Source organism: Canis lupus, chromosome 7 (genome assembly GCF_003254725.2).
Source record: "Canis lupus dingo isolate Sandy chromosome 7, ASM325472v2, whole genome shotgun sequence".
Lineage (NCBI taxonomy): Eukaryota > Metazoa > Chordata > Mammalia > Carnivora > Canidae > Canis > Canis lupus.
Window position 1 is genome coordinate 44013619 of NC_064249.1, and position 26518 is coordinate 44040136.

At 41.5% G+C, this 26518-nt stretch overlaps 2 protein-coding genes across 16 annotated transcripts in view; one reads left to right on the forward strand and one right to left on the reverse strand.

Annotated features, from left to right (window-relative positions):
* HDHD2 (haloacid dehalogenase like hydrolase domain containing 2) overlaps nucleotides 1-18274 on the forward strand; it is a 36258-nt gene extending 17984 nt beyond the window's left edge. For 4 of the 6 annotated variants that reach the window (XM_025428979.3, XM_025428981.3, XM_025428982.3 and 1 more), the window contains 3 exons: nucleotides 10169-10385; nucleotides 12859-12922; nucleotides 16908-18274. In XM_025428979.3, coding sequence (XP_025284764.1) covers nucleotides 10169-10385; nucleotides 12859-12922; nucleotides 16908-17023 — 397 coding nt within the window. In that variant the 3' untranslated portion in view covers nucleotides 17024-18274. The remainder of the gene's footprint in view (nucleotides 1-10168; nucleotides 10386-12858; nucleotides 12923-16907) is intronic. The other 2 variants (XM_049112667.1, XM_025428980.3) reach the window with 1 other exon arrangement.
* Nucleotides 1-26518, reverse strand: part of KATNAL2 (katanin catalytic subunit A1 like 2) — a 115728-nt gene that overhangs the window by 7526 nt on the left and 81684 nt on the right. For 4 of the 10 annotated variants that reach the window (XM_035719174.2, XM_049112661.1, XM_049112662.1 and 1 more), the window contains 3 exons: nucleotides 25786-25948; nucleotides 24833-24935; nucleotides 24196-24315 (listed from right to left, as the gene is read on the reverse strand). In XM_035719174.2, coding sequence (XP_035575067.2) covers nucleotides 24196-24315; nucleotides 24833-24935; nucleotides 25786-25948 — 386 coding nt within the window. The other 6 variants (XM_025428973.3, XM_025428975.3, XM_025428972.3 and 3 more) reach the window with 4 other exon arrangements.

Genomic DNA, 26518 nt, shown 5'->3' on the forward strand with positions numbered 1-26518 from the left:
AAATAAAAACTTTTAAAAAAAAATTTAAAAAAAAGACTTTTTAAAATAATAATAATAATAAATAAAACTCACTACAGGGTTCACACACCTGGCCGTGTTATTTGCTGTTGATCTTGGAATTGGCTGTCCTCACAGATGGTCTTTGTGGCCAAAAAGCACTTTGGGAACAGCTACCTTTTTTCTTCATGTGAACATTAATTTTAGATCCTTGGTTAATAGAAACTACAGCTACTTAATGCACTTTTATTTGTGACTCTCTTAGTCACTGTGATAGTCAAGTCTTTGTTTAAAAGGAACAAACTCGGGATCCCTGGGTGGCGCAGCGGTTTGGCGCCTGCCTTTGGCCCAGGGCGCGATCCTGGAGACCCGGGATCGAATCCCACATCGGGCTCCCGGTGCATGGAGCCTGCTTCTCCCTCGGCCTGTGTCTCTGCCTCTCTCTCTCTCTTTCTCTGTGACTATCATAAATAAATAAAAATTGAAGAAAAAAAAAAAAAGATTTAAAAAAACAAAAAAAAAAGGAACAAACTCACTTTTTCTAGTTGCTCAGTATCCATTCACTGTATTTTATTTCCTGAAGACCCATTGTTATGCCATGTTGCTTGAAGATGTGGGGTACATGGTATTAAAATTTATTTTGCTTCACCTACTTGAGTTATCCTACTTTAGCTTCTTGGGTTGCTGGGGGCAGGAGGAGTGGACTATCTGACCTGCTCCTTAAGTAAGGTTTACCACTATGCCAAAGTCAGTCTTCATGTGAAATGAAGAACCTGCTATGATTTTTACTTCTAAACTTAACCCATTACCTTTTATCCATTTCTTTAGCCACAGAATTCAAGGAGAGGGTATTGACTGATTTTAGCTGGTAATTTGGGAAGGACATATTTAATAGGAAGTTGGGAGGTCTCTGTCTTAGATGATTACTAGACTCAGGGTAATAAAAATGTATGTTGACATAATACTGACTTTGTAATTGCTCGGATGCTGTCTAATTAGTACACTTCCCTAACCATATTGATTTTTTTAAACACTACATTTTAAAACATTACAGTGCATTTATAGGTCAACTCTAATTTCACAAATGCACTTAACAGCTGGGTGGAGAATTAACAGAAGGATTTTAGGTCTTGCCCTTCTTTGCATATTGATGTCTCCACAGAGACTATGCCTTCCAACCAATGACTACAGCTGTTTGGATTGTGTGTGGCAAATATAGACATCTCAAATGAACCACCGATTAGTTAAATTACTATTCAGGTTGATAATGAGAATAAGCATTGGATTTTAAACCCCGTTGCATAGCTGCCTTGAATAACAGCTTTAGGGACATATTGCCCTCGGGCAGATACATCAACCTTCCATATTACACTGCCTCTTATTTACTGTGTTTTGAATGGATAACCCCCCCCCCCCCCGCAAAACAGACACACACACACACACACACACAAATGCATAGTACAGTCTGTCTACAAATATGTCTTAAATGTCTGAAATCCAGAAACCTGAATTTAAAGAATTGATTTAAGGAGAGGATAAGAACGACCTATAGGGAATAGACATAATTTGGGTTTGGATTCTAGAAGACATTCAAATCCTAAAAGCCATAGATGGCTTTCCCCCCTTTTATCTAATACTGAAAGATACAAAGTATAACATAATGAACACTCTTAAAATCTTTTTTTTTTTTAAGATTTTATTTATTTATTCATGAAAGACTGAGAGACAGAGAGAGCGCCAGAGACAAAGGCAGAGGGAGAAGCAGGCTCCATGCACCAGCAGCCCGATGTGGGATTCAATCCCGGGTCTCCAGGATCGCGCCCTGGGCCAAAGGCAGGCGCTAAACCGCTGCGCCACCCAGGGATCCCCATAATGAACACTCTTATGCCTATCAACCAGTTTAAGAATTCTAAATTATAAGCACATTTGATATCCCCTGAATATCGTTCCTTGATTTTATCACCCAAGACCCAAAAGTAATCATGGTTTTGAATTTTGTGTTTATCATTGTCATATATTTGTTTATACTTACCACATATGGTAGGTATCCCTAAACAATATGTAGTATTATTTTGCATGTTTTATACTTTATGTATTCATCAATTTGCTTTATCCCCTGGTAGTATTGTATGATTCATCAACATGAATATCCATAGCTCCAGTTCATTCATTTTCACAGCTGTAGTACTAGTTTGTAGCAAGGTCTTTTTTCATCTGCTGACCTGAGTTAGAAGCCCAAAGCTTGAGCATTTTATTAATAGACTAATTATAATTAAATTTGATGATCTTTATTAGGAGAAAGGATGCTAGGCAAGCAGATTGCTTAATAACCTAACTTGAACTTAAGTTACAAGACTAAAAAAAAAAAAAAAAATTCAGCGCAAAAGTATTATGTTTTCATTGTAGGAAAGTTTAAATACTCAAAAAGGAAAAGAATAAATAAAATTTCCTGTAATCCTGCCACCTAAAGAGAGCCCAGTTAACATGCTAGCACACAGCTCATTTGTTTCCATGCACATAAATATTTAGATGAAAATAAGATATATATATATATACACATATATATATACATACACACACACACACACACACACACACACACACACTGTGGTCACTTGCTTTTTAAAAACCCCACAATGTATTGTGCATGTTTTTCTATATTCTTAAATAGTCTTCCAAAACATGTTTGATTCCCACAGCATATTCCACTTCAAAAAGTGCAGTACATTGTGTAGCTGTCGGCTTCCTATCCTTGGTTATTTCCAGGATATTGAGGTTAGTTTTTAAAAAATGAGAACACATATTTTAGGCAGTATTTATGGTTATTCCTGAAGATTGTTTTCAGAAGTATATGGTTGCTGAGTCAAAGGAATTTGGGGAGAAAACTACAGAGAATTGTTTAGCCTAGGAAAAATTAGGGGTTTTTTCCTCCTAACTTAAGAGTAGCTTCTTAAAATGTCATTAAAACTGAAAAAAATGACACCCCAACTTTCACAGTTAAATGCAGAGATGAAGGCTGCTTAAGAATAACGTTTTGAAACTTTGTTGATGACTTATTTTCTATAACTGTTGCCAGATACAGGAATCCTCTGAAAGTCTTAGAGGTGTGCAAAAATTAGGGTGTTTTGTTGTTGTTGTTGTTGTTGTTTTGGTTTGGGGAGGAGATTCTTATCTCCATAAATGGTTTTTCTGTTCAATGTTGAATTGCTTTCTTTTCCCTGTCTCCTTAAGAAAAACTAAAACATTTAATTACTTCAGTATATTCAGTTCCTTAGAAAGGGAAGAAAAAAACCAATAGTAATGGCCTTAGTTATTAAGGCATTTGGATGGGAACTCCTGAATTTTTTCTTGTTGTTTAGAGCCCTGGGCATGAGGAATTCCAGAGCAATGTGGCAGCAGGGCTTAAAGTAGAAATAATTTCTGTGGGCTTTTTCTATTTTGAAAGGGCTGACTGCTATGCAGTTTTTTAAATTAAAGTCCAGACTGTAAAAATAAAACACTTTGGATGTAGGAAATTGTTTAAGACTTAAGAACTTGAGTTATGTGAAGCATTTCATTAGTATATGCAGGAGGACAGCTTTATATGCCAGTCTGAAAATCAGGATACAGAACTGAATTGAGTATCAGTCACTACTCTTATTTTTTAACTAATTGGGGGAAATTCTTTTATGGTCCAGGCACTCTAGCTACTCCAAGTAAAAGCTTCCAGCGAATAAATCACATAAATATACTACTACTGATCTTTTAAAATTTGATGTAAAATATGCATGGTAAGGTATACAAATTGTCAGTATACAACTCAGTAAAATTGTACACATAGCTATGCCTATGTAATCCCCACTCTGATCAAGAGATGGAACATTTACAGCACCCTGAAAGGCTCCCTACCCCGGCAACACCACCCCCCTTTCTTAAGATCACCACTGTGATTTCTGTGTGTACTGCCAGTTCTTGATCTTCATATGAATGAAATCATAATTGTAACATATTCACCTGTTCTTGAGATTACCCAAGTTGTTGCATGTAGCAATACTTAGGTTTTGTTTTGTTTCTCTTTTTTTATTGTTGGCCTTTTTGTACAGTAGTCCATGGTGTGGCTATTCCACAATGTGTTTATTTATTCTGCCATTAATGGTCATTTAGATTGTTTCCAGTTCTGGCTGTTATGAATAAAGCTACTACAAACATTCTCCTACCTGTCTTTGGGTGGCATATGTACTCATTTCTCTCAAATCTGCATCTAGGAATTAAATTACTGGGTAATAGGATATGTACTTGTTTAGATTTAGTAAATATTGCCAAACAATTTTTCCAAAGTGATTATACCAAGTCTTATGTTCCCACTAGTTACTAATGAGAGTTCTATCTACTAATGAGAGTTCTATCTGCCCCCTCATTCTCACCAGTCCCTTGCCAGTCTGTGCGATTGTAGCTATTCTATTTGGTGTCTATAGTGTATCTTACTGAACTTCAATTTGTATTTCCCATATGCATAGTGATAACTTTATGATGTGCCCATTCAGTTCTTTTGCCTTTTCTGGTTGGGTTGTGTTTTTCTTATTGATTTGTAGGAGCTCTTTATTTGTTATATGTGTACAAGCCTTTGGTTAGATATATGTACTGCAGCGATCTTATTCCTATCTGTGGTTTGCCTCTGTTAGTAGTAGGAGAATACATTATAGAATATTGAGAATACTAACTGTATATGAGAACATGGAGTTCTTAATTTTGATGGAATCCAATTTGTCAATATTTTCTTCTGTTCTGCTTAAGAAATCTCTGCCTACCCCATAGTCATGAAGGTATTTTCCTGTTTTTTTTCTACCAGCTTTACTGTCTACCTTTAATAAATAAGTCTAAGGTCTATTTTGAATTAATTTTTGTGAATTATGTGATGTAAATTTTCATTTTTCTTCCGATACAGATAGCCAGTTGTTTCAGCAGCATTTATTGCAAAGAGCCACTCTTTTTTTTTTTTTTTTTTTTTTTTTTTTGAGCCACTCTTTTTATTATAGAATTGCAGTAGTGCTTCTGGTGCTTTTGACATAAATCAAGGGACTATAAATGTATGGCTGTCTTTCTGGATTTTTTATCTGTACTTATGCTGCTCCATACTGTCACGAATACTGTAGCTTTAGAAGTCTTAATATCCAGTAGTGTACATTCTTCAACTTTAATCTTGTTTAAGATTGTCTTGGCCATTCTACATCTTTAGAATTTCCACATAAATTTTGGAATCAACTTGTCGATTTACACACACAAAAAAAGCCCCCTGGGAGTGTGATTGATAAATCTATGAATCAGGGTGGAATTTACATCTGAACAGTGATGTCTCTTCCAGTCTATGAAAATGGAATAATCTCCATTTATTTAGGTTTGGTCTTTACACTCTCTCAGCAATGTTTTTGCAGTTTATTTAGAGTATGGGTCTTAGACTTTTTGTTAAATTAATCTTTGTATTTCATGTTGTTTGATGCTATTATAAGTGGTATTTTATTAAATTTCATTTTTAAAGCTCTTGCTAACACAAAGGAATATAATTGAGTTTTTTATATGTTAACCTCCTATTTATTGATTTTATATTTTCTTGCTAATTCTAGTAAATTATTTGTGGAGTCTTGTTTTGTTTTGGGTTTTGGGTTTTTTTTAAATTTTATTTATTTATTCATGAGAGACACAGAGAGAGTGGCAGAGACACAGGCAGAGGGAGAAGCAGGCTCCTTACAGGGAGCCTAATGTGGGACTTGATCCCAGAACTCTGGGACCACGCCCTGACCCGAAGCCCGATGCTCAACCACTGAGCCACCCAGGCGTCCCTTGTAGAGTCTTTTGGATTGGATTTTCTACATAGACAGTTGTGTCACCTATAAATAATGACAGTTTTACTTCTTCCCTGCCAACCTTTATGTTTTCATTTCTTTTTCTTGCTTTATTTTACTGTCTGTACTAAGACACAACTGCAGTACTAAGTAGAAGTGCTGATAATAAATAGCCTGGTATTGATGAGACAGTTACTCTGTCAGTCTGACACTGGAAATATTTTGAAGGTTTCAATTAATTGTTAATGAGATTTTTCTTTGATATATTTCATGATTTATTGTTTTAATTTGAGCTTTTGGTAGTTTGTCTTTCTCAGGTTGATTGGTATTAGTTTTATTTATTTATTTTTAAAGATTTTATTTATTCATGAGAGACACACAGAGAGATAGAGGCAGAGACACAGGCAGAGGGAGAAGCAGGCTCCATGCAGGGAGCCCAACGTGGGACTCGATCCCAGGTCTCCAAGATCAGGCTCTGGGGTGCTAAACTGCTGATCCACCTGGGCTGCCCCGATTGGTATTAGTTTTAAATGTATTATTGAGTATCAAGGTTTTGACAATCATTTATTTCAATGGTTCTCAACCAGGGACACTTTTGCTTCCCAGGGAACATTTGACAATGTCTAGAGACATTTTTGGTTGTCACAGCTGGGGATGAGGATTGCTACTGGCATCTAGTGGGTAGAAGCCAGGGATGCTACTAGGACAGACACCAGTGCATTTGCTAGTCCAAAATGTCAGTCATGCTGAGAATGAAAAGCCCTGATCTGTATCACCCTCTTCATTTGATAAGAAACTGAGGCCCACAAATATGAAGTGATTTGCTGTTACCTATTTTAAGTAGCAGAGATCCCACACTTCCTATATTTATGAAGAAAAGTAATTGTCATCATCTGATAGATACTATGAAAAGGTTTGCTTTTATCTTCTTAATTCCTCAAGAAGGTAAGCATCACTCCTCATGTTATATACATCAGGACATTGAGACAGGCGGACCTTCATCCATTAATTTATTCAGTAAACATTTAGGGAGAGGTGCCAGAGTTTTTTGTTTGTGTTTTAGAAGTAGGAGATACAGGGATGAGTAAAACTGATGGGCATAGTGGAAATTATATTCTAGTGAGGAAGACAGACCAGTAACAGTTGAGTAAGGATGATGAACTATGGAAAGTGATACAAAGAAAAAAGGGTGAGGAGGGAAGAGATTAGAGGCGAGGAGGAAGCCCACCTTCGATGTGGAGGTTGGAAATGCTTCTTTATTGTGCTGACATTGAAGCTGAGACCCAAAAAAGGAGCAGAAGATAGCTGTGGTAAAAGTCCGGGGGACTGTGTCAGGTGGAGGGGACAGTGTGGATGTGGGCTGATGCGAAAGAGAGTGACATGGTTATGAAGTGAGAAGAGACTATTGTGTCTGGCATACCACCATCGAGAGGGAAGGTGACTTAAGACTGGAGACATAGACAGGGCAAAGCCTTAAGCTGCAGTGAGGACTTTGCATTTTATACTATTTGCAGTGAGAAGTTGCTGAGGTCTTCTGAGCAGGGGAGGGAAGTGATCTCCTCTGTATGTTTAAAACTGCCACTATTGCCTGTACAGTCGATTGGAACAATGGAGCAAGAGTAGAAAGCAGGAAGGCTGGTTAAGAGACCATTGCAGAAGTTCAGGAGAGAAGGAAGACAATTTTGAGATATTTTATTCTTGTTTTGGAATTGGAAATTACTGGATATGGGAGTATCCATACTCCCATACATAGGGTGTGGGAGGATGGGCAAAAGGGAAAAGGCAAGGATGGCTACTAGGAGTCTGGCTGAGGACCTGGGTTGAATATATTGAGATGGGAAAGATTGGGGGAATGACCGTTTTCAGGGGGGCAGGAAGAAAAGGACTAACTAGTTTGACATTTGTACATATGGGAGTGTCTGACAGTTACTAAAGCTGCCGTGTGATTTCATTTCCAAATGCTCCATTTTCAGTGGAAATGATGAAAAGTTTATTGTTTTCCTAGAAACGTTATTTAGAAAGACCGTATAGTACATTTGGAAGAGTACTAGGTTGGTTTTCAGAAGTTCTCTGGGTTGTACGCTCCTCAGTGGTGCGATGATTTTGGCCACCATCTCCGGATGATCTCTTCATCCAACAATGGGTGTGTGGACTTGATGTTCCTTGAGGTCCCTTTTCAGCAGTGTTTTGTAGCTGTGAACATAAGCTGTCCCCTCAGTTTTTCTCTCACTGCTCTGCCTAGAATTTCTGTGTCGTCGCCCTGCTCCTGGACTAGGACTTGTTATGAGTTTACTTTGCCTACATGGAGTTTACAGCCACAGATATTTGAATCAGGCCTTTCTTGTGCCTTTTCCCCCCTTATTTCTTGAACCTCAATAGTTTTATAGTTAGATATAGACAGAAAATTCTCAGATTTCCTGATGTTGCATTCCTTGTTCTAACAAAAGCAATTGATCCTTTGTTGCCCTGACTAGGAGTGTAAAAACACTCCAAGTATTGCAGTCCAATGTTTAACTATAAAAGATCTTTTAATCTGTGTCCTAGCAAACATTCACCTTTTGGTCCATCCTGAATATGCCTTGGCTCTTCAAAGATTCAGTAAAGCCCACATTGTGCAGAGAAGGTGGGTAACAGCAGGAACCACTTCCCTGAGAAATGCCTGTCCTCTCCAGCCTAGTGTAGAACCGGTTCCCATTTAGGGAAATGTGGAGGAACCCACAGTTCAGCCCTTCCAGGGAAGGCACTAAAGTACTGCCTAGGAATTAAGTACACACATCAATCAAGCTAAGTCTTATCCCCAGTTAATATATAATAAAATATTAATAAAGCTAAATCAAATGAGTTTTCAGTTTAGCTATGTAAGTGGAAAGCAATTTTGAGGTCTGTTGCATAAAGAATTCCAGTTCCGTGGTAGAGTAGCAAATAAATGGGATTGGGGGTGGGGTGACAAGGGCGGGGCGGGCGGGGGGAGTAGATAAATCACCGGTTATTATCTCACTGCTATCAGCAGTGGTTCTTTAAGGCCAACATAGTGGCTTTATCAGGTTTTCTAACAGTTGGATTTCAAGATTTGTTTGAAGAAGTAAATTTGTATTAATTCTAGTGAATACATTTGAAGGATCCATCCTGTGCTGTGAGCAATTCATAGTAACTAACAATAAGGCCCTGTAATAGTCCAGTATTGGTTTTTACTTAATAAAATATTTAATCATAAATGTCTGAATTCTGCATCTCCCACAGGAAGGCATTTCTGTGCCCACTGACAAGGATAATTTAGCAGTTTCATAGTTGAGCGCTTAATTACTCATAATTGTGAAGGGTAAGATGTGATGAATTCCTCCTCAATGGACATACTAAATATTTTAACTAAGGAGATGACTTAAAGTAAATTAAGCTAGTGAGATCATTTATTACATTGGTTAAAAGCAGTTTAAGAAATCTATCCTGTCCCACATTCCATTAGATGAGAATACGTGCATGATTGTTCCTGCTCTGTGACATGTGCAGGCTGCACTGTTGGGATGGAAGGCAGGTGTTTGGGGATGGGGGTTGGGAAGAGAGTATGAAGAAGTTGGTGTGGTTTTCTGGATTTGTGCTGTTAGGTTTTGCCTGAGTCACTCATGAGGATCCTTAGCTATATGTGGAGTTTGGTTCTCAAACTAATGGGAACATCCTTTATGTCCTTTTGGTTGGTCTGAGAGCATTTGTCCTACATCAGAACAAAGGAAAGGACTTGACAGCAGGGTCTCCCTTAAACCTTGTTGGTGCATTCTTCAGGGAAGATGGTCTGAAGCAGTCAGAGGTAGAATGAAGAGGTAAAGGTACAAGCAGAATGTATTTGTAAAATGCTTTTTCTAAATTTCTGAATAAGAAAGAAACTTATATTTTGGAGTAGAGGAAAGAGGGATCCAGGTATTTCCGGAGTTATTAGCTGAATATGTCAGCTACAGTTACGTCGTATTGTAAAAGGCTCCAGAGCCCTCCTGCTTACCATTAGGGAAGGTTGAAACAACTTGTCTCATTAAGTTAAGCTTCATCCCTTGAGTGTCTTATTTAGCTTTACTTCTCTTCGTTCTCTTTCCCCAGTGATTTGGGTAAAGTATCTGAAAACCACTAAAGGTAAAAGGTTGAAGCAATCCCAAATTTAATAATCTATCACCTTTTCTTCGCGTATCTGAGTGTAATTCCCAGCAGTTCTTCGCGAATTCATTAGAAGACAGCAAGTCATTAAAAGTTAATAAGAAACTATTTGTTTCCGTGAGTGTGAATAAAACCACTTTGTGAGTCTGACATTCTTTTCCAGCCACAAAAGCCTTGCTTTTAGCCAATTTCCATTTTCTCTGTCTCCATAGCTTACTCCTGGATGGGGCACCTCTGATAGCAATCCACAAAGCCAGATATTACAAGAGGAAAGATGGCCTAGCCCTGGGGCCTGGACCATTTGTGACAGCTTTGGAGTATGCCACAGACACCAAAGCCACAGTAGTGGGGAAACCAGAGAAAACATTCTTTTTGGAAGCATTGCGGGACACTGGCTGTGAACCTGAGGAGGCCATCATGATAGGAGATGTAAGTAGTAAAGCCCAGGAAATGCCCAGAGCTTACCTGTCACGCTGGGAAGAGCCAACTTGGAAGTACTGCTTTGAAACACTAGCAGACTCTTACAGCAGCTATCAGATGGTAGTAATTGGGTACCTATAAACAGCTTACCAGAAGATGGTTAGTGATATTCTTCTAAAGAATTGAAATTTTGAGGGACGCCTGGGTGGCTCAGTGGTTGAGCGTCTGCCTTCCACTCGGCATGATCCCAGGATCCTGGGATCAGGTTCTGCATCTGACTCCCCTCAGGGAGCCTGCTTCTCCCTCTGCCTGTGTCTCTGCCTCTCTCTCTCTCTCTGTGTCTCTCATGAATAATTTTTTTAATCTTAAAAAAAATTGAAATTTTGATTATTTCTGACATTGTTCATAGTGTGATAAGATATATGTACAATCAAAAGGCCATTAAATGCAAGTCAATTAAGTGCTTTATTTTTTTTTAATTAAGTGCTTTATATATCTATTGGAAGAAAACTTTACACAAATTTAAATTTTTTTGAGTGTTACATATGCAGGGAGCAATGTATACCTACAGAATTCTATTATTATTGATTTTTTTCCTAGTATATGCTTTATAGAAGAACTTCCCAGTCAGTGTGCCACAAATAGCTCCAGATATTGATTGCCTCAGCTCTCTGAGTGGTAGGGCTGGACCTGGATGATGGGAGGCTCTAGCCAGTGACCTCTGGCCATGAGCACCTTACCAGTTTTCCCCAGCATCCTGGGAAAACATTATTTTCTGCATGTGCCATGAGGGGAAAAGAGCTAGAAAGCACACTGCCTGTGGCAAGGATTATATTTCAATTTTAAGTAAATCCATTAGGCTAGAAGGGACCATGGAGGTTGTCTGTTCCAAACCTTGTCATTTGATAGACTAGGATGCAGAGGCCCAGAGAGGTAAAGCTCCTTGCCTAAATTCCCACAGCTAATTAGTGGCACAGCTGGAAGTGGAATTCAAGGCTCTGGACTTCCTCCAAAAAAATTCTGGATCCCTTGCTTGTTTCACTTGTATATAGTGCAGACACATCCTGGTGCTCATTTCCACTCCCTTACTCATGAACCCAAATAGGATAGTCACTAACCTTGATGTTGCTTTGAGAAACCATCTTTTCAGTCATCTTTTCCTCTTGGCAAACCTTTAACTAACTTTCCTGGGCAAATGTGTGTTTGAAGAAGTGGAGACGTCAGAATTCTTTATCTCAGGAGTTACCAGTGTTGGGACAGGGTGGAGAGAGGCACATGGTGGAAGTGTTCAGCTGCATGGAAGGTTTTTGTTATCCCAGAGATGGTGGGTTTTCCCTCCCTTTCCTTGCCCACTTTTTCCCACCTTCCTTCTTCCTTCCTTCCTTCTCCCCCATCTCTGCTGTTTCACTAGGACAAGTTTAGATGCAATGCAAGGTAGTAAGTTAGACCTTAAATGAAGATCTAACTTTGATACTCTAAAACTCATTTCCAGGGTCTATTGTTGAATTATATTAATGATTTTTGCTGTTGAGGAAAAGAGTTCTTCAGGCATGGTCTGAATGAGTCCTGTCTATAAAGTGCTGTAAAGACATAAGATGGCAGGATTGATTTTCTTTCTCTCCCTTTCTTTCTTTCTTTCTTTCTTTCTTTCTTTCTTGGGGGGAGGGAAAGGGGTAAAGGGGGAGAGAGAATCCCTAAGCAGACTCCATGCCCAGCACAGAGCCTGGCATCTGACACAGGGCTTGATCTTACAACCTTGAGATCTTGAGCCAAAATCAAGAATCAGATGTTCAAACCAGCTGAGCCACCCAGGCACCCCCAAGGGCTGATTTTCTTGGTATTTCTTCCAGTCCTTGGATTTTTATTAACTCGTGTTTATCATTGCAGTCAAACAAGCATATTCATCTTATCTTGGGTAAGAAGTGGAAAGAGGAGGTGCCTTTCTAACCGATCTGTTCTATCCAAGAGTGAAGAGAATCTCAGTATTCTGATTTTGCTTGATCTTATGTTTGAGGGACGACTGGCTGGACTGGCTGGAAAGTAAGGATAGTGTGTTACATGGGCTGCAGCAGAGCTGTCTTCTGAATGCAGTCCATTCACAGTCTGCAGTTGGATCATTCCCCTTCAAAGCTGCCAAATGAACAGAATGCTTTTTCCCATGATCTATTTTAAGAGGAGACAGATGTACGTGAGGAAAACATGAACCGTAGATGCACTCTTTGTGTTTGATCACTAGAATTAGACTACATTAGACTACTCTGTTGTACACTTTCCACTTCTCCAACACCTCCTTTTCCAGATGGCATGCTTCCTCAGATGGTTCCATGTGGACTTACCTCCTATTCCCCTCTTGTATTTTAAGAAAAGATAATGCCATCACAGTTTGCCATCCCAGCCTAATCAGTCAACTATCAATTGATAGGGTTTTGGTGACAAGCTAACTGAAGACAGTGAACTAAATGCTTTCTTTATGCTTTCCTAGGACTGCAGGGATGATGTTGGTGGAGCTCAGAATGTTGGCATGCTGGGCATCTTAGTAAAAACTGGTATGTATCTTCTGTATAAGCTTTCTCTAAAGCAAGATGGTAAAACACACGGTTGCGTAAAGAACAGTCTGCAGAAATGACAAAGCCCACTGGGCACATTCATTCTCTTTCTGTCACAAAGCAAAAATAAAATGGGCTCAGGATCTCAGCAAAAAAAAACATTGTGGGAAGGCCGGTGCTGCATAAAACTAGGAAGATGAGAGAGTTTAGAGGTCATTTTAAAACTTAACCAGAGGGGCACCGGGGTGGCTCAGTGGTTGAGCAGTCTGCCTTCGGCTCAGGGCGTGATCCCAGGGTCGTGGGATAGAGTCCCACATCAGGCTGCACACAGAGGGCCTGCTTCTCCCTCTGCCTGTGTCTCTGCCTTTCTCTGTGTCTCATGAATAAATAAAATCTTTAAAAAAATAAAAATAAAACTTACCCAGAGATATTCATGCTGGTCGACAATTAGTATTTATATGATTTTTCTTGATACACAAATCACCACATTGAACGGACCAAAGACCACTGACTTTGTGATACTCTATAAGAGTATCTCTCTCTCTCTCTCTTTTTTTTTTTTTTTTTTTTTTTTGGTGCCAGCTGTAAGATAGTAGGAACTAGTAGGCTAAGGGATCTGATACTTTCTGTTGAACATTTGCATTTTTTTAAAAAAATCACACAAAAAACTATTATCTTTCATTATCTTTCACTTACTGTTTTAGGAATTATTTCCTGTTCCAAAATTAGGTATACTCTTTGTAGCCCCTCAAAGTAAATTTAAGGTAAGAGCAGGAATGTACTGGGGAGGACTGAGCTAATACAGTATTATGACTCCAGAGGACCCATTAGTGTTCTGGGTCCTGCCTTCAGTGTGCAATGACTAGCTGTGCAAGGGCATGTGGCTGGTTTCATATAATGCAAGTGAAATCATTTAAGAGGTTTTTCCTAAAAACGAAGATTTAAAGTTTCAGAAGAGCCACAATATGGAAATTTTTTAGAAAAAGTACATTTACTCCTGACATTTATTCAAGAAAATGTGGTTGCATAAAAGCTATTTTAAATTTAAAAATAGAAACAAAGCGTAGCTCCAGCTACCATTGAATAAGAAGTATTTGGCAAGGCCCTGTATGAACAGAGTTCAGACTATGCCAGGGTTCAGAGGGAATTGTTGGAGCCTTGCAGATAGTGGTTCCAGTCATTCCAGAATGAATGGTGTGTTTATTGACATTTCTCAGTCAAAATGATTAGCACCATCCCGAAAACATTACTACCCTTTGATGTCAGCAAAAAAGAGGAAGTATCAAGAAAAACTCCATAAAAGTCACACTCATCATCCCTCACTCTATCTTAATTTTCAAATTGCTGCCATTCAGTATTTTCTGGTCACCAAGGAAATCTTCAGACAACTATTTTTCCTCTTGTGTATTAGTCCTGTAAACATTTCTTCTCTTTAGCTCACATAATTAAGGGTTTATACTAAGCATTAAAACCATCCTAGGCCAGTGTCTTGTAGGCTCTGCTCCCCCTCCCCTTGGCTGGCCTCTGTGGCTGCTCCCTTTTCTGACTGGCAGGTGATTGTGATCAGCCTGTCACAGAGCCATCCAGTTAGTCTTAGAGAAGCCAGCAACATCACACAGCCAAACTGAAAATGTATCACCAATAAAGCAGCTGAGTCCAGCGCAGGGAAATAGGCCTATTTGTCCTGTTGGTGTCTGGTCAGAAAAAATCCCAAGTAAGCCCACTGTTCTAAAGGCACGCAAAATGGCTGGCTCCGTTGATAAATTTGAGCAAGTACTAGGCTTCCCAATGTTGAAAATTATTGTAAGGATTTTAATCTAGTCCATAAGTGCTTCTTGTGGATGCTCTTAAGCAATTTTGTTTCACCATGAGTAGCACACGGTAGAAGCTCGGTATACACTTGCCCAGTGATTTATTAATAAAGATTTGCGACTAGTGCTACCCAGAATTTGTTTGTTTAGCATGTAAAACAGTCACTTAGAAAAGATGGAGTCATCCTTTATCTAATATCATCAGAATGGCTTCCTGTCTCCCCTTCTGCTCAGCATCTATTCATCCAGGAAAGCACAGACTGCCACAGTGAGTGAGGCAGTGAGTGGTGGCAGCCTGCTTCATCCACTGAGCCCACATTAGTGAGCACCTGCTTTATGCCAGACACCATTTGAGGTGCTGGAACTCTCACACCTATATAAGGCACTGTGTCAATGTGTACTTTGTAAAAGTCCCCACTTGCAGGCCTAGACAGTAAAAGCATTCTGTAAGCCCTTATCTTCGTGGCCAAGAAACTTGACTTTCACATACACTCCCTTAGGCCACTGAATCCAGGAAGTAGGTATGTGACTTATATATGAAACCAGTAGTTAGTGACATATACGAGACTAAGTAGAAATGTGGCAAGAGTTTGTACTAAATGGAATTTAAGCTTGAGAAAAAACTAGCAGCAGAGTTTTCTGTGTGGCCCATACTGTGGACAGGTGTCTTGAGGATGTTAAGGTGAGTGAGGCAGATACTCATTACCTTTATACATTTGATGCTGGCTCCATTCCTGTAGGAATTCACAGTAAGACAAGATGCAGTGCATCTGGTGTGAAATGGGCTTTTCAGGCTTTCTGTTTGCTGGGCAAAGCCTCATAAAGAGGTAGGTAAAGGATGGTGGGAACTGTAGGAAACAGTGGGTCTGTTGTTAGGGGAGCTGGATTTAGGCAGAGAGTGCTGGAGAATGCAGAGGGAGAAGTGGCAGAGATCACAGAAAAAGGGATGAAAGAGCAAAGAGAAGGGGAAGTGCAGAGGCAGGCCAAGAGGCTATAGAGCACTTGGCCTTGTTCCCCAGGACTTCAGCTGAAGCAGTCTGCCTGCCTGCCTGCCTGCCTGCCTTAAAAAAATTGTGGAATGTTCACCACATGTTAGTCATTATGTTTGGTGCTGGGAATGAATACATTGGGGAAAATAACATAGTCCCTGCTTTCAGAGAACTCACAGACATTAAAGGATAAATATGTAATTGCAACACATTATAAATATTGTGGAGGCAAAGAACAGGGTGCTGAGAGAGAGAATAACCGGGAGGAGATCTTATGGGGATGGGAATATGGAGTTTGGCCTGAAGCATGCAGAGGGAAGTGGGGTGAGAAGCCTATTGCCAGCAAAGGAGATGGCAGGTGTGAAGGTCCTCAGAGAGCCAGGTCCCGTCCAGGACTGCAGTCTTGTGGAAGCACACCCAGAGGGTGGGGGGGTGCTGGGCCAGATGACAAAGGGCAGTGGTAGGGATTTGCACTCTTTCTGAAGGGCAGTGGGACCCATTAAGGGTATTGAAATAGGGACCTTCATCATCAGATTTACATTTGTAAAAGTTGTCTGTGACCACTGTGTGGAAGGGTTCCTCTCAGTGCAGGGGTGCTTGGGTCTGTGTCCCACATTCCAGAGCTTGGGGAAGACTTAAGCATTGTACTTGCCCTGCGGTGCCCTGCTGGACAGACTGTCCTGCCTGGCCCAGGCCTGAGTGCATGCATCACTTTCTATCCTCACCCCTGGGTGCTCATTCATCAGACTCACAGGATCCTTACATAGCAGCAGCACATGCTGTTTCCAGTCACCCTCAGGAGCTGACAAAGCCTCCGCCCTGTGGTGTCCCGGCTTCCTGTGAAAAGCATTAATTCAGTCACCATGCCTATCTTTAGGGCTGTTGGGGAAGAAGATGATTTCCCCAGCTGTGGATATCTGAAAGAAACTTTAGCTGCCAGCTGCCCTGGCCCTGTGAGTGTCTGTTGTGAAAGACCAGAGTCCTGGGAAAATGCTGCATGTGAGATTTCTTTGAATTGCCTCATTGCATCTGAAAGCTTCAATAAGAGATGCTTCGGAAGATGGGGAGCCCCTGATTCTCCAGTACTTGCCAGGGTGGTTCTGTGGTGGCCCAGGTGCTCATGGGATGTGATTAATGTGGCATTCTAGCAGGAGCCTTTGTTCACTGGCTTTACTTTCATTTCAGGGAAATACCGAGCAGCAGATGAAGAAAAAATTAATCCGCCTCCTTACTTAACTTGTGAGAGCTTCCCTCATGCTGTGGACCACATTCTGCAGCATCTACTGTCTTCCTCTGTGTGAATCAGAAGCAACTGGAGATGTATCTTTTCATTGTTCAGAATGAACCCCTCCCCATCTCCACGCCAGCATAGATCGACAGGGACCAGCACTCCTCTATTGTGCATTAATTAGAAAGAAAGGTATTGAATTGCAGCCAGCCACTATGCCTTGCTTATCCCTTTTATTTTGCAAAAGAAGATGAGAAAGGGGAAGCTATGATTTTCTACCATTCCTTTTAAAATATTCATCAGGTTAGTCAGGGCTGGGAGGGAGAGCCTACTGCAGGGTGTCGTCGTGTTCTTTGCTGTCTCCTCACTGGGACAGTGGGAGTGGGGAGTGTTCAGATTGTGAATAAAATTGAGTGGCGTTTTTAAATTATAAAATAATGTGTTGAAAAGTACATTAGGCTGTAGTTTTAATATTAAGTTCAACTGTGAAATCCATCAGAAGTGCCAAGTGGAATGAATACAAGTCAGAAGAAGCAAAATAAATTGTCCTTTAGCCCAAGTGATCAAGTGAATTTGCCTTAATGGATGTTGAAAACCAGATTATCTACTGTATTATTCCCAGCACGGGTGACTTCTTTTTCTCTTCATTAGCCAGAGATGACTAATTTAAATTTAGAACCTGATTTTAATTTAAAATAATATTTCCATTAATAACCTATTCATTGCAGATACCTATTATACTGTGTAACAGTTGTTTTGGAAATTTTATGTAAAATTAAAACTATCAGTATTTTACAGATGTTTTAATTAGACATTGTTATTAACAGGAACAGTGCAGAAACTAAAATCAAGCCTTTAATGTCTTATAGACCATGCATTTTTGAAGTTAGCGTCCACCAGGGTCCTATTAACTGTACATTTGCAAGATTTCATTATTTTTGCCTCTGACACTATGGGAAAAATCTTTGAGAAGCTATTGGGACAGATTCAAGCTTTTATGTACTTGGTTACTACAGCTGTAAAATGAAATCTCGTCTGGTAGCATGGATTATTCTTCTCGTGTTAGACCCACCAAAATGAAGGGGACTAAGTAGGTAATGATTTTCCTAGTGCATTTGCATACTGTGATAATCCTGGGCCTTGGCAATTGTTTTACAGGACTCTTGGGCATTGAATTATTAGCATGTAATTGTACATCATTGTGGCGTTCACCTTATTGAAGCACACACCGATGTTAATGAGCTTCGGGCTTTGATGCTTGTTTAGAGATCAGCTTGATCTTGGACGGCAGAGAGCAAAGCTAAATAAATGGCAGCTCCCTCTCCTTTTGGTGGTCTTTTGATCACTCTGTTCTTGTCTCTGCAGATGCCCTGACTTAGTACTAACACAGCCTAGAGTGCAAAGGACAGATGTGATAGGACTGCCACCACAGATCCGAAGCATGAGTGGAATGGCCAGGAGCATAAGTTTGGGGGCCTGGGCAGCAGTTACACAGCTCTGTGCCCCCTTGGGCAAGTCACCTAAGCTCTCACACCCCTGTAAAATGGAGACAGTGCCAGCACCCACCACGTAGGCTTGTGGTGAGGGTTAAATGCATGACCAGGGTCTTAAGTATTGAGAGTAGAATCAGGCAGATGCTGAGTGCTGTGTGTTTTGGGGTGGACGTAGCAGGACTGTCCACACTGAGTGATCTGAAAAGTCTCGATAGAATTCATCTCAAAAGTCAGTTCAATGGGGAAAGTCTTCCTGGGGATTAAAAAGAAAGAGACACTGTACTCCATTTAAACTCGCACACGCAGAGGCAGGCACATAGAGAAGCTCAGAGTGCAGGTAGAGCATGCTGCTTGTGCCTGATGGATGTCCTGCATTCAGCTTGGGCCTGTACCTGGGTGCCTGGGTCAATGATTCCTTGGCTCAAGCACCATTGAGTGCTGGTTGCTACGTGCTAAGTGCCATGCTAGGAAGTAATCAAGTGTACAAGAGAAGGATTTTACCCTGAGGACCCTTACTAGTGGAGGAGCTAGGCAGAACACACAAGATGGTATTAGTACTCCAGTGGCCTTCCTCTGAGATGTCCGCCTGACTGCAGGTGGAATGAGGCGTCCCCACCTTCGTGCTCTCATAGCACTTATTACATTACACTTCGCTACTCACACGTCCCTTCTCCCTACCAGACAGGACAGTGTCTCGTTCTTCCTATACCTCCTGCAACCCAGTTAGGCACTCAGGTGGTTACGGAACCAATACAAACTAGTAAATGCTACAGGAATTTAATGTTAGAAGGTATAGTGATGAGTAGGAAGGAGAAAAATTTCATTTTGGATTCGTTTCCCATAGGAGAGGCCACATTAGACACTCGGAGATAAGGGATCTGATGCTCTAGAGACAGGTTAGAGCTAAAGCAAGGAAGCAGACATCACTGATGCGCCAGAACTCAAACAGTGACAGGAATAGGTAAGATCATGTGAGAATAAGGTCCCCAGCCAAGAAAAAGGCTTCTTTCCTCCATTCTAGTTTGGCTGTATTTAACAAACACAGAGCTTGTTAGCTGACCTGTCCACGGTGAGCTTCAGGAAGATAAATAAAAATCTTGTTTTAGATCCAGGTTACTATAAACATTGCCAGCACAGCCGGTTGGTCTGCCTTGGGCTTCATGGAGGATATTTAATAACTGAAGTACCTGAAAGACTTCGTTTTTCCAGCCATCCCATTTAAAGCGCTTTCCTGTGGTATGACCTCAGGGACAGTGTTTGCATCATTTTTAGTACAATCCTCTCTTAGGCCCAGAAGAGGCACCAAGTGCCATTTTGGAACTGGTAAGGGTAGTAGAGAACACTCACTAGTCAAGAGCGGATTACTGAGCATCTGCTCTAAGCCAGGGGTGTGCTGGGTGTGGAAGAAGGCAAAGCATCAGCCCAGTGGTGGAGACATGGTTGTCCCACCACTTCACTCATCCTTCCAGAATTAGCTAGTTGTGCAATAGCTCTTCTACCCACCATTCTGCATCTGTCGGAGCTGATCGGGGCCGTTGGAATACTGTAGTCACTGATGTCAGAAAGTCCCTTGGAAGGATAGTGTCATCACCTCACCCTTAATCTCACACTTAGAAATTATTGTACCGGAAAGTCAAAAACACACCTGCATGGGTTATGTTCATTTGGTTTGGGATCAGTAGTGGTTCCTGAAGAATGAAACTGAAATCCTTGGGCACCTACAATAAAGAATTTTTAAAACACTAATCTATTTCACTAAAATACTCCACCTTAACCAGCAGAATCCCTTTTTCATATTAGCAGATGCTTGCATAAAGCCATGTTTGTGTTATCAGGTTCCTTTGGCATAAGTCACAAAAACTTTTCTTTTACATAAACTAGGACCTTTGCTGACTTTTATTAGGCCAGCCATCAAGGCCTGTCACCATGAAGCATGCTGCTTTGTTTAAGGGACAACCAGAATGAGACACCAGAGCACCAGAAATCATTTATCATTGAAATTATATATCCTTTAAAATCAATTTTGAATACCCTCCTCTTTTCTATGCTTACCTTCACGTCCGACACAACTCAACTCCTGTTTGTTTCACTGGCTAATGCACCTGAGAATACCAAATTATAAATGCCAACTGTGGGTAAGGTACAAAGGAGGACAGCAGAGAGTAGCTCCAGTTATTAAGATGCATATCTTCTAGTTGGGAAATCAAAGCATATAAAAATACACCTGAATAGTCCAGAGGACTCTGACAAGTTCAAAGTATGTTATAGAAGTCCTCTCAGAGAAGTGGTCATGTGCAGTGAACTATGTGCTTTGGAACAATAATCACAGCTTCTAGCCTGTGAAACAGATAAAGCGCTCATTTTAAAGAATGTTGTTTTAAAGGATATTTCATTCAATGGCAGTGACAAAAGTACCACAACCATGGGAGGCTAACGTTTTGAGTAGGGTAAAAAGACAAAACCTACACACAACTACTTAATGCAATAGATCTATGGCTACATGATGAACAGGAAAACGAGGGAGAGGATTATTTCAGATAAGGCTGTGAAGGCTTGATGGTGACGTAAATAAAATGCAGGGACAAGCTACGAATTCTAACAAATACTTAACCTTTGTCGCCAACATCTGGGCATCAAGAGATCTCAAATGCAAATCGGATACTGCTGGTTTTCCTAGGAAGACCAAGATCTGGCAACATTGGGTCATGAGAGCTGTACCACTGCTAGTTATTCAAGTAGTCTCACCCTCTCCATCCCAGCCCTCAGCTCTTCCTTCTCTTATACCCAGCTTACTTTACTCATGTGTTACTATGTTCCAAGTTCCTACAGGCATTGTGACTTCTGCATTTTGACAAAATACCACATGTTGGATGAAGTTAAATTTTCCTCCAACAATAGGCCACGTTCCTATATCCCTATAAACTCGGGTTTACTTCTAATCCACTCTTTAAATAATAGAGACTCTAAACAGAAACTAATATGTCTTAGTTTGTCTCTATTTCTCAGAGCTCCACTAAAATCAAGGTAAAGAAATAAAGAAGGTATAAGCTCAAGGAGAGCCACGAGAGCAGATACCAGTGGACAAGAGGCTATGATAATTTGAAGGGCTGAGAGTGGATGGGTTGTTAACAAAAATCGGCGCAAAGAAAGACAACCCAGACAGCCTGTGGAACCTCAAAGATCCAAGGCTTGGAGACACCAGGTAGAGTGGAGGTGAGGTGTGAGGTAGGTTGAGAAGCAAGGAATTGGTTTGAAGCCGGTAAACAGAATGGTTGGAGCCCCAGAAACTTTCCCAGCTCTGAGCAGCCAGATGCGTACCCCCAGCCAAGGTAGGAGAAAGGAAGTTTATTCTCTAGAAAGGTGGAGCCAAGTAAGGCCTTGGGGAGAGCAGGCATGGTGGTGAGCCCAGGGGAACTCCAGGCCTGAAAATTGGGACTGGGTACATCTCTGCTTATTCTATAATGGTTCCTGGTGCCTTTCTCTTAAAACACCAGGACCAGAGTGTATGGGAATGGAATGGACAGTTTATCCAATATTGCCCACTTGGAAACTAATACTGATAGATATCTGACAGATCTGGGAATGTGCTGCAAAAAATAAGAATAGATACTTCAAAAATCAAGCAAATGATAAAACAAGGCACCTATTAGTGCCTGAAAAGACAAAACCAACATAAAGGGAATGTAATTTTGATTCACTAGTTGGCTCTGCATGAACAGTATGTGTTCTCATAGAAATACTGATTACTGAGTTAACCTAGATGGTGGGGAAAGACCTGTGTATTGGTAGCGACACAGCAGAGGGATGGAAGAGCTACATCTCATTTCATCCAAAGCGGGAAGCCCTTAAATAGTCTATAAAACAGATTTAAAAAGTCACTGAAATAAAAGGACCTGCAAACATACTTGCATAATTATTTGGAGACAAACTTTCTAAGGGAAAGAGGAGTATTGAATATGCAACTCAACAAGATGGAAGTATTACAAAGATGAACTTAGAGATTCTTAAGAGGAATGAAGGAAGGATGTGGAGGCATGCCAGGACATAGTGGTATGTAGGGTTGTATGTGCCATGAGGGATGGCCAAACCCTGCTGATCCTGAATGGTGTAAGGAAAGAGCGGTACGCTAAAAGATGCCAGACGTTGTCAAAAAGCATGCTCTCCCCAGGGGCTGTGTCCTCTGCCCCTTTGCCTGTTCACTTTTAACTACACACACACACAAACTAGAACAAATTAGCAACAATTGAGGTTCTATCCAAGTGAGATCTTGTGAAAACAGAAAGGATGGTAGTGGCCTAACAGCTCCAAGAAATGTCTGCTGACAGCCTGACAAAATGATCCCAAAGCACAGAAAGCAGATGGTCGAAGTTGAACAGAACGGCAGCCTGAGACGTAAATTTCGTGTACAGACTTCTACGTCTGGGGTAGCACTAACGTTGCATAGTGCAACACCATGATCACAAAGAAGTTTAAGTTTAGCCTATACTAAGTTGGGATATCTTTGTTTATTTTTAATTTGTTATATAGATGGTGTATTTTCAGTTTGGCTACATTGCCCAGGAAATGGCATTTTTAAAGGCATTAGAGAATATTCTGCTCAAAATAATCAGTATCCCCCCTAAAGTCCTTGTTTTTGTTTAAAATTAGGGTAAAATCCTTTGGAATATTTAGCTATCCAAAATGCCCCTTTCCTGCAAATTTTTCTTTGGAGGAGGAGTGTGCCTTGCAGGGATGAAGAAAATGAGGTGAGGAAGGGGAAAAGGAGGTGACTACCACAGGTGAGTTCTAGCTGAGAAGAGGGGTGGTGGCATCACTTAGAGACGTGATTATCAGCGGCTGAAAGTAGATGCCTCAAATCATGAGATTCTGAAGGAGATGCTTCCAACTGTTGACAAGCCCCTGAGAAGATGTGGGGGAGCCAAAGAGCAGGGGTGACCTAGGACAGCGATTGTGGAATCTCTGATTCCCCATCCTAAGCTTCAGATCCACTGAGGAGCTGTTCAGTGGGAAGAGGGCCGAGCACATGGGAAGGGGAGAGTCAAAAGATGTTCCTAGGAGCCAGAACTCAGAGGGCTCAGACTGGAAGCTGGTGGGGGGTTGTGGGGACAGCCACCCTGCTACTAGCTCTAGACTCAAGAAGCTCCTGTCCTGAGGTGGATCTGAGACTCTGTGGGTGGGAGCTAGTCTGGTCAGGCTTTGCTGCTGATAAAACTGGTTGGGGTCAGAGTTAGGGAGGGCCGATGAGGTTGCGGATGTTGGCAGAAGAAACACTCTACATGTCCTTCCCTGTGCCCATTCTTAACCACCCTGGAGCCCATCAACTGGGCGGATGGTCTGTCAAGTTCAGCTTCCACTTGGCTCCTCAACTCAGAGCCACTCTGTGCATTCCAACACAACTTCCTAAACTACATCTTTTTCTTCAAAATGAAAACACCAATTCACAAACAAGGAACACTGTAAGAAACTGTTCATCAGAATTGTGCGGGGTCTAGTTGTGAGAAAAGTCTTTGTGTGACTAATAGCATATACACTTGTAAATGACATCTTCAGTATTTTGCTGGCATCAACGACGAAAAATTAACACAAATACCTCTTATTTCCAAAATAGTATAGTTCAAACAAACTCCGTCTTCAAGGATAATTTTTCTGTTCCAATCATTGTTCCTCTGCTTACACTAAGAAATTAGGAGGCCTCTGTGGTTGTCCCTGGCCAGGGCAGGATAAATGTGATTTCATACAGACTCGAACTCACTTTGCCAGGCTGAGTATCTTTGAGTCAGATTCTTTGCTGAAGGCTTGGTGTGAGCTAGCACATCTAAGAAGTCAGCAGTGGTCACTGTATCCAGCTGGATTCCAGGTAAATTGCTGCTCTCTGGATAAAAACACAACAGTAACAGCACAATAATTGACCTTATGGTGATCAGTGCTCTTGAAATGCTAATAGATCTTTTTTTCAAGACAATGCATAATGCAGCATTCTTAATGGTTAATGCGGCAAGGGGCAAGACTAAAGAGAGCTGGGGAAGAAATTCTTTAATGGGCAATTCAGCAACTCAAGCCCAGATAAAAAATATGACTTAAATGCATCATTATCAAAGTAGTGTTTAATAGTTATGGAGTGCCGCAAATGGATCCAGCCCAACATCATAGTGTGCCAAAGAAATAAAAGCCTGAGCCCCAGGGAGTCTATCACCTGGGACAAAGTTGATCCAAAACAGAACAATAGAGGAGAAATGAGTTGAGTACAGGAAGGACAATTTGACCAAAGAATGTTGCAAGTGTGAAGAGCCACCCAAGAACAGGAGCAAGGCTCCATCTGCTGGTCAAAGTTGGGTTTTTTTTTAACACATTCCTCTCCCATAGTACCTTTGCTGTGATCCCGGCCATACCTGATGGATGATTTTCAAGGGCACTGAAGATCTTCCTCATAGGCCGCATGGCTGCTTCCCTGCAGACGAGCTTAATGTCTGAACCTGAGTAGCCCTCCGTCTCCTGAAACAGCCACAGACCAGCTGTTGGTCACTAGCACTAGTTGAGTGCTAGTGGAGATTACGTTCTTATAGGCAAGACCCTGTATGAGAGCCCCTGTTTCAGACCTGTATCTGTCCCCCAGGAACACTACACAAAGATTCCCACAGCTATGATGCTTGTAAGGGGAGAGGCTGCTTACGCGTTTGGATAACCTGAGAAGCTGAGCAATAAAGAAAACTTCCTACCACCATCCGGATATATGCTGTAAGATGCTGGCGGAGAGCAGACCACCCGTGGTAGCCTGATGGGGCCCTTGTGTCCCAACCTAAGGATGATCACATTTGGTAAACACTTCGGTTCTTGTAAATAAGATCATACTTGCCTTTGAGGAACCGCAGAGAACATCATATGTTCAAGTGTCCACTCATAGGGGGCAGTGACAGCAGTGACCAGGAGGGTGGCAGGCCCACACCCTCATTTCCATTTGTAAGAGACTTCTTGTGAATCATCACTAGTCCTTTGCAGCCTAGGGGTTAGGGGTTACCCATTTTGCAGATGAAGAAACAGGCTTCTAGAGTAAGTGGTTTCCCGAGGCCACACAGCTAATAAGGGGAGGGACCAGGATTTGACCCTCAGTTCTCTGAGTGGAAACCCTGTGCTATTCCCACGACATCACTCCACCCTGTTCCTCCCTGCTGGAATGTTTCTGAGGGACGGAGAGCTCACTCTTTCACATTGCACTGCTGGGGCAGCTCCGGTCTTTCCTGAGTGACTCAAGGCATATGCCTCAAACAGCTCAGGAGAGGACCCAGCCCAGAAGATTCTCATAGTGGCCGCCAGGCCTGCAGGCGCTCCCTCCAGGGCAGCCTACCTGGCTCAGCACGCCGTACTCCAGCTCCGTGCGCAGCTCTAGGGCTCTGCTCTTGCTCACAGGGGGCAGCCAGTGGTAGATCATGGCCCGCCTGGCCTCCCGGCTCGGGAGATCAACCAGAATCCTTTTCTCCAGGCGGCGTAACATGGCACAGTCCAGCTCCCTGAGATCATGTAGGAAACAAGGGACATGCCTGGAGCAGTCAACTCACTTCTTAAGCAACAACTATATTGTAAGAACAATTTAGCCATTGTAGGAAGCAATTCTGTGTTTTAACTGTTACTCTATACCTATACCTGAGCAAATAGGACAATTACTTCATGTTGTTTGGGAGAAAGAATTGATTAAAAAAAGGAAATGCATTCCCCAAAACACCTCATGTAAAGGAGATACACTTAGGTGATTTAATTTGGGGGGAAAAAATCCAACTAACAACAACCAAATATGAGTATTCCCATTGCAGTTGTACCATGAATTATTTAGTCTGATCCTGCCAGTGAGTTATGGTTCCTGACAATAACTTGGGCACTCTGGGAAGTACATTAATTCTTCCCAAACTCTCATACATTCTAGAGCAAGTGGCTGTCTCACTCCATTGCTCTGCTGAACTCCAAAAGAGCAAAAGCTCCTTCCAGGGTGCTCAGTGCAAATGTGGCCCTTTGAGACCCTCGTGCCTGCCCCTCCCAAAACACCGTCAGGCCAGCTTTATGCAATTTTGCATCTGCAAGCCAAT